The sequence below is a fragment of the Mizuhopecten yessoensis genome, unplaced genomic scaffold (assembly GCF_002113885.1).
Source record: "Mizuhopecten yessoensis strain PY_sf001 unplaced genomic scaffold, ASM211388v2 scaffold1575, whole genome shotgun sequence".
NCBI lineage: Eukaryota > Metazoa > Mollusca > Bivalvia > Pectinida > Pectinidae > Mizuhopecten > Mizuhopecten yessoensis.
This window is the reverse complement of record NW_018404115.1, coordinates 38,089-50,477: the sequence shown is the minus strand read 5'-3', so window position 1 is coordinate 50,477 and position 12,389 is coordinate 38,089. Positions and strand designations below refer to the sequence as shown.

The following is a 12,389-nucleotide window of genomic DNA, read 5'->3' as shown; positions in this document are numbered from 1 at the left end:
GTCTTACTTTGCTGATGGTATGCATCTTTTTCATTAATTTATCATATGATTCAATCTTTATAGATGAGGACAATGGCCTAGTGGATCACCTTCACAACCTTACCATATTTATACCGCATTGCTGAGAGATGTCGCTTCTGTTCTATTTATTTCACTGATCAAAAGCGCGTGTTTCTTTACCAATTGTTGTCCGTGTGTAAATTTTGTGTCTTTGACGTTCTTTTAAACCACTTTTATTAATAATAAAAATCGCCTATTAAGGAAGCGATAAATTTGCATCTTCTACAGATTTATCGTTCGGAGATTAATAAGCGTTGTTGTGGAAATCAAATCACTAAGTACGGACTGGAACAGTTTGTTGGTAGTTTCATTGCAATAGACTATATGTATATTTCTATAACGCACATTGTACCATTAATGATTGCAATAGACTATATGTATATTTATATAACGCACATTGTACCATTAATGATTGTTATCATTCTATCAGAGTCACCACCAAACTAGGGAACAATCGTATATGGACATAAGCAATGCATTCACTGTACACCTTTATAGCGTTACGTGTTTCTGTAATGAATAAAAGTAAGTTTACGTTACAACATCAGAATGTAGGCGGACATTACTGAGAGTAAATCACATAACTCAATAAATTGATAAGTTTATATTTGGGTTTATAATTATTGTGGAATTCTGTAACATCTCGATCTTCTTAATTGGTAGAGATATGAGATGTAACAGCATTTCAACACTACACCAGAGAAAAGGACATTAAACCAACAGGAGCAGTACTGTACGTCTAAATACGTTGCCATCATTTGTCCATCAATACATTGGCGCTAGCGAGTCGCTTGCGAATATGACACATGAAACTCCAGGTATGATATTGAGGGAGTATATATAGTAAATATAAAGTCATATGTAGCCAATAATCAATAAAAGTTCTACATTTAGACGTCGTTCAAATTTCAACAAGGATTATAATACATAGTGTATAACTCTATGTCTATATCCTGCTTCGATTATATTTCCTATTGCAGTTATAGTCAGGAAACTCCATGACATTACAGAGTGTAAATGATTTCAAATATATATTCTTTTATTCTGCAATCAGATAAGGAAAATAATCAGACTTTGAATGCAGCATAAAAAGAAAATATCAAATGGTAAACGAAACCAATCCAATGACATTAAAACTGCATTATAAAGGAAATAAAATCCGGTTATTTTAAACAAGTATTATACTTAAAATATCGTTATACTGTCATATTTGTCCAGTAAAGTTTGGCGTTATAAAAGTATTTGAGGGTGCGATACATCTATAGATATGTATACGGGAATTGTTGACAAAATACAAAAGAGGAACTTGGACTATGTTGTCAATAAGATGGCATATGAAACAAGAAGATATAACTGTATATCAACTACTTACCTTAGCATGTTTTACCAATAACTCAATAGATAGAAGCATGATATCGATGTTTAACTGTATATCAACTACTTACCTTAGCATGTTTTACCAATAATTCAAAAGATTTTGGATTCATTCTTCAATGAACTAAAAAGTAGTTAATTCTACAAATCCATACATTTCAGTCAATTGCTCAATTTCTCTGATCTTGACCCATTTATTTCCATGTTGTGTATTATTTTAACAGTATGACACACTACCACTGACTAGATCTGTGCGAGATTGGCGCCAGTATAGTGTCCCTCGAGTACAGGTTACTATAAATACTACAAACACGGGCTCCTTATGACTTGTTTACATAATACTCGTTTTTGTGACAGATTGGTATCTATTAATTTGTCAATTGCTAAATGGAATCTGGCTATATTATTTATTATCTTGCTAGAGTTTTCCCTTTGAAGTCGTGCGCATCTGTGGTACACACACGACGTAACGCTCAGGTGGGTCATCGACACAGACATACCAGCCCTGATGTTTTCCTAGACGCTCTGTGTGAGAATGACATTGTATCTTATTGATAATTATTTCATCACAGGTACTGGTCTTACATGAAGATGCATCCAAACAAAAAAGGAAACAGATACATTATGGAAAGCTCCCGTGAATTAAATAAATCTTTCTTGTCTACATAGAATTATTTATCTTTTAGTGAAGACATATGTTTATCAAAACATGATATGAAACGGAAATAAATATTTCTCATGGTTTTATGTGTTTCAGGTTTTTTTAAAGCACTTTCATATCATTCAACGAATGTTGAATTCACGCGATCGATCGACAAAGGTAGTTTTAATGTACGTTGTTAAATGTAAATATAATGTTGGGAGGAACGTCAAACAAAGCAGATATCACTATTCAATTAAATAATAACAACAATATAATGCTCCAGAAAATTTACATAGAATGGATCAATCACGTTTGAGGAGCAGGTGGAAAATTACATCGCCATGTCACACAAATATATAATAAACATGGTGAAGCGATCTTAAACGTGAACACCGTCCTTTCTGCAAATAAATATAAATGATAAATATATATATCACAAAAATAAAACATTGTTTTTCTCTATTTTCTCAATAGAACTCATTTCTAAAGTAAATTAAGATGCTTCGACGAAGAATTTATTTCGTTTAACCTCAAATTTTAGGTAAGGGTATGCTGTAATTAATATAGCTCGAAAATATGTTTATGAATAGTCTTCGGAGTGGTAAATATATGAGAGAAAAAAAATCTTTCTAAGCAGCTATAGAGCGCGTTCACCTCTTTGGAGGTTCATCACCGGATGTGTTTATGTTGACACAGGACAGAAAATGATGACGGCGGGATATATTATGACTCACAACACAACTTACACACAAAATGATGCAAAATACCCCACTGCAATCTGACACAATTTTTTTAGGAAGAAACAAAGATGACATACCAACAGATAAATATTCAGTTATATGCATACGCATGGCAACAAGTTGTACATTTATGTATTCTCTACGCTGTAAGAACAATTAAAATTGACATCTTCATAAAAATTGATTCTTTTTACAATATCAATTTAGTATCTTATGGAATTTACCATTTGTAATACATTGTACATATGTTTATCTATGGTTAATATGTAAGAAGATTATCTTTTTCTGGTGTCTGTTGTCCTAACTGACAACAGAAACAAAATCAGATTTAAACATGTTAACTCTCAATAAAAATAGGCATCATTGTGCAAATAATAAATTCCTTGTTTTACTCACAACTGCTTTGTCCATTGTAAACTTGAAGACAATACGAACTGATAATTACATAAACAACATTCCGAGATCTACAGTTCAGGTAAGCTTTGACATTCCGAGATCTACAGTTCATGTAAGCTTTGACATTCCAAGTTCTACAGTTTATGTAAGCTTTGACATTCCTAGATCTACAGTTCATGTAAGCTTTGACATTCCGAGATCTACAGTTCATGTAAGCTTTGACATTTCGAGTTCTACAGTTCATGTAAGCTTTGACATTTCGAGATCTATAGTTCATGTAAGCTTTGACAGTCCGAGTTCTACAGTTCATGTAAGCTTTGACATCCCTAGATCTACAGTTCATGTAAGCTTTGACATCCCTAGATCTACAGTTCATGTAAGCTTTGACATTCCGAGATCTACAGTTCATGTAAGCTTTGACATTCCGAGATCTACAGTTCATGTAAGCTTTGAAATTCCGAGTTCTACAGTTCATGTAAGCTTTGACATTCCGAGATCTACAGTTCATGTAAGCTTTGACAGTCCGAGTTCTACAGTTCATGTAAGCTTTGACATCCCTAGATCTACAGTTCATGTAAGCTTTGACATCCCTAGATCTACAGTTCATGTAAGCTTTGACATCCCTAGATCTACAGTTCATGTAAGCTTTGACATCCCTAGATCTACAGTTCATGTAAGCTTTGACATCCCTAGATCTACAGTTCATGTAAGCTTTGACATCCCTAGATCTACAGTTCATGTAAGCTTTGACATCCCTAGATCTACAGTTCATGTAAGCTTTGACATCCCTAGATCTACAGTTCATGTAAGCTTTGACATCCCTAGATCTACAGTTCATGTAAGCTTTGACATCCCTAGATCTACAGTTCATGTAAGCTTTGACATCCCTAGATCTACAGTTCATGTAAGCTTTGACATCCCTAGATCTACAGTTCATGTAAGCTTTGACATCCCTAGATCTACAGTTCATGTAAGCTTTGACATCCCTAGATCTACAGTTCATGTAAGCTTTGACATCCCTAGATCTACAGTTCATGTAAGCTTTGACATCCCTAGATCTACAGTTCATGTAAGCTTTGACATCCCTAGATCTACAGTTCATGTAAGCTTTGACATCCCTAGATCTACAGTTCATGTAAGCTTTGACATCCCTAGATCTACAGTTCATGTAAGCTTTGACATCCCTAGATCTACAGTTCATGTAAGCTTTGACATCCCTAGATCTACAGTTCATGTAAGCTTTGACATCCCTAGATCTACAGTTCATGTAAGCTTTGACATCCCTAGATCTACAGTTCATGTAAGCTTTGACATCCCTAGATCTACAGTTCATGTAAGCTTTGACATCCCTAGATCTACAGTTCATGTAAGCTTTGACATCCCTAGATCTACAGTTCATGTAAGCTTTGACATCCCTAGATCTACAGTTCATGTAAGCTTTGACATCCCTAGATCTACAGTTCATGTAAGCTTTGACATCCCTAGATCTACAGTTCATGTAAGCTTTGACATCCCTAGATCTACAGTTCATGTAAGCTTTGACATCCCTAGATCTACAGTTCATGTAAGCTTTGACATCCCTAGATCTACAGTTCATGTAAGCTTTGACATCCCTAGATCTACAGTTCATGTAAGCTTTGACATCCCTAGATCTACAGTTCATGTAAGCTTTGACATCCCTAGATCTACAGTTCATGTAAGCTTTGACATCCCTAGATCTACAGTTCATGTAAGCTTTGACATCCCTAGATCTACAGTTCATGTAAGCTTTGACATCCCTAGATCTACAGTTCATGTAAGCTTTGACATCCCTAGATCTACAGTTCATGTAAGCTTTGACATCCCTAGATCTACAGTTCATGTAAGCTTTGACATCCCTAGATCTACAGTTCATGTAAGCTTTGACATCCCTAGATCTACAGTTCATGTAAGCTTTGACATCCCTAGATCTACAGTTCATGTAAGCTTTGACATCCCTAGATCTACAGTTCATGTAAGCTTTGACATCCCTAGATCTACAGTTCATGTAAGCTTTGACATCCCTAGATCTACAGTTCATGTAAGCTTTGACATCCCTAGATCTACAGTTCATGTAAGCTTTGACATCCCTAGATCTACAGTTCATGTAAGCTTTGACATCCCTAGATCTACAGTTCATGTAAGCTTTGACATCCCTAGATCTACAGTTCATGTAAGCTTTGACATCCCTAGATCTACAGTTCATGTAAGCTTTGACATCCCTAGATCTACAGTTCATGTAAGCTTTGACATCCCTAGATCTACAGTTCATGTAAGCTTTGACATCCCTAGATCTACAGTTCATGTAAGCTTTGACATCCCTAGATCTACAGTTCATGTAAGCTTTGACATCCCTAGATCTACAGTTCATGTAAGCTTTGACATCCCTAGATCTACAGTTCATGTAAGCTTTGACATCCCTAGATCTACAGTTCATGTAAGCTTTGACATCCCTAGATCTACAGTTCATGTAAGCTTTGACATCCCTAGATCTACAGTTCATGTAAGCTTTGACATCCCTAGATCTACAGTTCATGTAAGCTTTGACATCCCTAGATCTACAGTTCATGTAAGCTTTGACATCCCTAGATCTACAGTTCATGTAAGCTTTGACATCCCTAGATCTACAGTTCATGTAAGCTTTGACATCCCTAGATCTACAGTTCATGTAAGCTTTGACATCCCTAGATCTACAGTTCATGTAAGCTTTGACATCCCTAGATCTACAGTTCATGTAAGCTTTGACATCCCTAGATCTACAGTTCATGTAAGCTTTGACATCCCTAGATCTACAGTTCATGTAAGCTTTGACATCCCTAGATCTACAGTTCATGTAAGCTTTGACATCCCTAGATCTACAGTTCATGTAAGCTTTGACATCCCTAGATCTACAGTTCATGTAAGCTTTGACATCCCTAGATCTACAGTTCATGTAAGCTTTGACATCCCTAGATCTACAGTTCATGTAAGCTTTGACATCCCTAGATCTACAGTTCATGTAAGCTTTGACATCCCTAGATCTACAGTTCATGTAAGCTTTGACATCCCTAGATCTACAGTTCATGTAAGCTTTGACATCCCTAGATCTACAGTTCATGTAAGCTTTGACATCCCTAGATCTACAGTTCATGTAAGCTTTGACATCCCTAGATCTACAGTTCATGTAAGCTTTGACATCCCTAGATCTACAGTTCATGTAAGCTTTGACATCCCTAGATCTACAGTTCATGTAAGCTTTGACATCCCTAGATCTACAGTTCATGTAAGCTTTGACATCCCTAGATCTACAGTTCATGTAAGCTTTGACATCCCTAGATCTACAGTTCATGTAAGCTTTGACATCCCTAGATCTACAGTTCATGTAAGCTTTGACATCCCTAGATCTACAGTTCATGTAAGCTTTGACATCCCTAGATCTACAGTTCATGTAAGCTTTGACATCCCTAGATCTACAGTTCATGTAAGCTTTGACATCCCTAGATCTACAGTTCATGTAAGCTTTGACATCCCTAGATCTACAGTTCATGTAAGCTTTGACATCCCTAGATCTACAGTTCATGTAAGCTTTGACATCCCTAGATCTACAGTTCATGTAAGCTTTGACATCCCTAGATCTACAGTTCATGTAAGCTTTGACATCCCTAGATCTACAGTTCATGTAAGCTTTGACATCCCTAGATCTACAGTTCATGTAAGCTTTGACATCCCTAGATCTACAGTTCATGTAAGCTTTGACATCCCTAGATCTACAGTTCATGTAAGCTTTGACATCCCTAGATCTACAGTTCATGTAAGCTTTGACACTCCGAGTTCTACAGTTCATGTAAGCTTAGACTTTAAATTATGGTTTGTGAATAAAATGTCTTCTCCTTCCACAATAATACCACAAGTACCACATCCCAGTTTATCACATTTTAACACACAAGCATTTTGTTTGGAACCAGCAAACTTAGAATGACGCAAAGCTCTTTCAGGCTGTTCATTACTTTTTTTCCTTTTTCATGTGAATAATTTTCGCCATACGACTTTTTTTTCCCCTTTCTTTTGAATTTACTTTTATTATAGCTTTTTTTAATAGGGAAAATATTCTTAAATGGGTTGCATGTTGAAAGAAATGGTATTATATCACATTCATCGTTGTATTTTGTTGAACAATTGTGTTCCCTTATCCTTAGCGTTTCGAATGCCGGTAATACAAATTTATCACATCGCCTGGATAATAGGGACCTTTAAATTAACATAAACAAAAATAATCATCTATAAAAGTTATTGTAATATTTATATATTTCACCATGTGTACTTTAACCAGAAGGTATTTGTATAATTAATAAATAAATTGGGTTAAATATTGCTGGCTAATATAAATACATCAAATTGATAAAAACAAAACAAATTGATGCACATACAATCATTTTCATTATATTTTTATGTATTGAACAATTTGCACTTTTAGCCAGAGGACAATTTATAACGAAATTGAAACATCTGTGCCGCATCCTAAAAGCATATATTTAACCTGTCAACCATAATCTATAACATACAAACTGGAACACTGCGGTGTAAGACATGCCTCTGATGTATTAATTTTGACTCAAACATAGGTGTATTGATTTCAAAACTCAATGAAATGTTAAGACCAGGTCAGGGTACCTCTGCCGTTTCCTGCATTTGGAGCATAGACTCATAGGGCGTGTTGTACAGATCGGCGTTCTTTGACATTGCTACAAAAAGGGGCCGCACATCGACTTTAAAATATCATATTCCCAATAAACCACTACGCAATGATATCAGATAAAACTACGACATCAAGGATGTATTTGTTTTGTTATTTTTTGTATGTTATGTTATGGTTGTCAAAAATGTTCAGCTTATGAATAACATGTGTTTTAGCAGTCGATGAATCACCGAAGATAGTCGATAATAACCGATAACAGCCGAAAACGTCCAATGACAGCGGAAAAACTGCCGAGGATAAACTGAGAACTGCCGGGAGCAAATCAAACCAACAGTATCGAATAATTTATGACTGAGATATTATATATGATAAATGCCTAAAATCCTCTGGTGAGCAGACTGTGCACGTGCGTTTCTTTAAGACGTGACTTGTTTCTGGTAGTCAGGGACACATCAGAATACCGTGGTATTAGTTAACTCACGAATTTGGCAATGTCCAAGAATATATTACTTCCTCACTGAGACGTACCGTTGTTATGGACAGACAGTGTACTTAGGAAACACTCATTGAAGAAATCACGCAAGACGTAGACAAGCAAATGACAACTGATTTAGTTAGACGAATCATGTTATCGTCTAAACATTGTCTACCGCAGCAGATTTTTTTTTTTAAATACGCTGAAGAAGAATAAGATTTGAATGTTATCATTTCAAAACATCGTCATCGTCAGTTGAGTTCATGTTGACTCTTACATAACAATATCAAATTCGAGATAGTCGTACTGGCATTCAAGAAAGTAGTCGGTATACAGTAATATCTGTAGTGAAATGTTTTTTTGTTTGTTTTTAATGGAGACTGCAAGGAGAATGATTGATGTCCTGAAGTAATAACAATGCCTTACCTTTAGCTGTGTCCGACACCGAATTAATTAAATTTGACCAAAAAAGTAGCAAAACGTTTGGAATTCTGTTTCAAATGTCACATATTTGTGAGTTGGGATTCCCCCCTAAGACATGTATGTACCTGATAAACAAAACGGTAAGTGTTGATACGGCTTAATTTATTAACATATTTTATTTCTAACAACACTATTTTGAAGTATTCACTTTTTGGTTTCTGGTAATCATAAGGACAAATAGCCATACAGTTTACTATACGGACATGTGTACCTCGTGACAACTCCAACTCAAACCGATGCTATACATTTCTCCTTAAAACACCAACACTTTTTAATATCACCTTGTCATCTTCCCTGAACAAATTTGTCAAATATACATCTGATTGAATGCATGTGTTTGTACGGTTATGTTTAAAAGCTGGAGTCCCCTCAAAGATTAGGATATTCTCGTTAGGGTAAAACACCTAGTCAAAAAGCCTTGTCAGATTAATGAACCGTTTTAAAACAAATCAAAACGCTTTTTTGAGAAATATGTGATCGTTTGTATTTGTTTTCTTAGTTTTTTAATCGTTATACAATCAGTTTTATTCTTATTATTTTTTATATTGTTTTATTAATAGCCAAGATGATTTATTCGTTGAAATGCCCGGACGCTAACCAGTCCTTGAACACATGTACACAGGGCAATTATTCCGTCATTATTCTTCAAAAGGATCTTTACAAATGAAAACTATTGAAAGAAACTAAATCAAACAAGTGTTAAGTATTACACTTCTCTATATTTCTACGCTTCAAATGATACACGTATCACTGTTTGTCATCTGAAAGTGACAGAGACACGTTGCTTCAAAACTGATGAACAACGATGAGCAACGTCATCTAACCATCATATCAACTTCACAAGTGTATTATCTGTAATGCAGAAGGCTTTTGTTCTAAAATGGAGCTTGCTAATGGTTCTCAGCATCGGATATCAGCTTGCTGATGGTTCTCAACATGGGATATCAGCTTGCTGGTGGTTCTCAACACAGGATATCAGCTTGCTGACGGTTCTCAACATGGGATATCAGCTTGCTGATGGTTCTCAACATAGGATATCAGCTTGCTGATGTCTCTCATCATGGGATATCAGCTTGCTGATGGTTCTCATCATAGGATATCAGCTTGCTGATGGCTCTCAACATGGGATATCAGCTTTAAATATCATGTTGATTAGCGTGATGACTGTTTCAGTTCTACATTATTCTTTGTAACAACGTGGACTCATTAGGTCCATACAAAATACCCCACACCAGAGTGAAACGAGATCTAAAGCTGGATAGTACAATTGTAAAAGGCAGTAAATAAAACTGACTTACCTTGAAAGTCTTTCCGAGCTGCACTGATGCACGTGACGATATTTGAAACATGACCAAGAACAGTAGCGAAGAGCAAGAGGCCGAAGATCATCTCGAAAATGATGAAAAGATAGTCCTTGATGGTGTGCGGATATGGCAGGTTTCCGATCGTCGTTAGGGTTAAAGTACTCCAGTACAACGCGTGAAGGTATTGTCGGGCCACATTTCCATCATCCTTTGGTAAAGTCCACGTACTTGAAGACTTTTGCAGTCGTGAAGCAACAATATAATACAAACAAGCATTCCAGTGAAACAGAGCAAGAAGATAATGCATCAACATCAGAGTCCGCATTACGTTTGGATAATTCGTATGTCTTTCTGTTCGATCTAGGAATGCCCAAAAGCGATATACTTTTACTAATCTAAAACATCTCAAAATTGAGCAAAAACCTATTGAAAGGTAGAGAAAATCTAATGGGAGCAAACATAGCAAATCTATGTAAAATATCGTATCGTTCATGTAATGGATTCTTAGTTTGACAGAGTCTGTCTGTAATACGCCATCTTCCAGGTACCCTGTGCGGAAGTGGAATACGATGTCGAGTATATACAGGAAGTCGGCTGTGTAGTCAAGGGCAAACCATTCCCCGTGATTTTCAGAATCAATCTCTTGAAATGCAAACCGGTAAATGATAACCCAGAAATTATAGAGGAAAGCGACACTGACCACCGATGACCACCAGTAGGCGAAGCGTCCGGCTGGGTCAAACACGAATGTCCAGTTACATCCGTCCCTATCACTAGCGGCGGAATTAGATTCCCGAATTTCATTCGTTCTTAGGCTTTTCTTTCCAAACTTTTCCTCGATATCTTTTTGTCTCTGCTTTCGTATTTGTCGTGCTGTTAGAATTTCTTTTGATTTTGTTTTCGTTAGTAATAATTTCTCATCCTTGGACGAAAAACTTTTCTTCCCTTTCCCCCTGTCCAGTCGCGTGCCAAACAGATCCAAAAGACTTTTTTGAGACGTTGACCGAGATTTTTGTTCAACTACTTTACTTGAGTAAACAGGCGAAGAAAGACTTATTCTTCCGCCTGATGAACTCAGTCTGGCTCCTATAGAATGCGAAGGGGTCCTTGTCTTAGGGGACGGGTAGGCTTGGAATGCTCCGATTCCAGTTTGTCGTGGGCCATTTGCAGTCGGCGTCTGGTTTCGGGAATCCATATCATGATTAGAAACGGAATCAAAACTAGAAATATCCCTTCCTGAATGGTTGTCTTTGACGACGCCATGTTCCTGTTTCTCCACGATTGAAATCTCCTCTAGTTCGTCGTCGGTGTGATCGCCCTTAGCACACGGCGTGTACTTGACCGCGACGCCAGGCTCAGCGCCGCGGTTTCGGGTTGTTAGCGTTCCTGCCATTTCCCGTACTCGATGTCTGGCAGACAATCATGAAAACAGCGTTTACCGTAGATAAAGGGGGTCGGAGCACCATGTATCATCTGTGGTGGAAATGCTATATTTCCCGCTTTTTTCTAAGATTTAATCGATGAACGTATGCTACCGTTCCACATAGTTTCCTAGTGTATGAATCCATATTGCAGAAATACGCGGCTACGGCCGTATCATTTGATCGGTACTATTTTGCTCGTCAGCCAGGCATGACTTTAAACTCCATAGGGGATAGACAGGGATTGAGCACAAATGTATCATACAATATTGATAAAACAATTGAACAGTAGTTATAGATCCCTGGTTATCTACATGGACCACGTTCTATTAGCAGTGTTTACCTTGCACTGTGTTTGTCTCGACACACCCGACCAACACATGTGTTACTTAAGATAACCCCAGCGTCATGGCTTCTTGGTGAGGCCCATTCTTATGTTTACATTGTCCTTTAAGTTGATAACAATCACGAGATTGTGTAGTGCTGTGTATTGTTATACCATCAGTTATATATTATAAAGCGTTTCCAATCTAACAATCGTAACCTGTAAGTTCACCTGTATATATCAACACCTGTATATATCAACACCTGTATCACTAAGGTTCACTATATAAACAGGTCTTTATTTTACCTCGATGAATTAACTTATTTTATTCCCAAACAATTTAAACCCGTTTCTTAATTTTAGTTGTTATTTAGTAGGTTCGTACTTCGATAAACTTGATTTTGAACTTGACAGTTTTTGTTTCACGCCTATAATTGGCACTTGTTGATTAATCTTACACCATAGGACTCTCTGT

General features: G+C 36.7%; 1 protein-coding gene across 1 annotated transcript in view; it reads right to left on the bottom strand.

Annotated features, from left to right (window-relative positions):
- Positions 1–11,987, bottom strand: part of LOC110465219 (cyclic nucleotide-gated channel rod photoreceptor subunit alpha-like) — a 201,449-nt gene extending 189,462 nt beyond the window's left edge. Inside the window, exon 1 of the mRNA XM_021520892.1 lies at positions 10,163–11,987. Coding sequence (XP_021376567.1) covers positions 10,163–11,561 — 1,399 coding nt within the window. The 5' untranslated portion in view covers positions 11,562–11,987. The remainder of the gene's footprint in view (positions 1–10,162) is intronic.
- Positions 11,988–12,389: the final 402 nt, after the last annotated feature.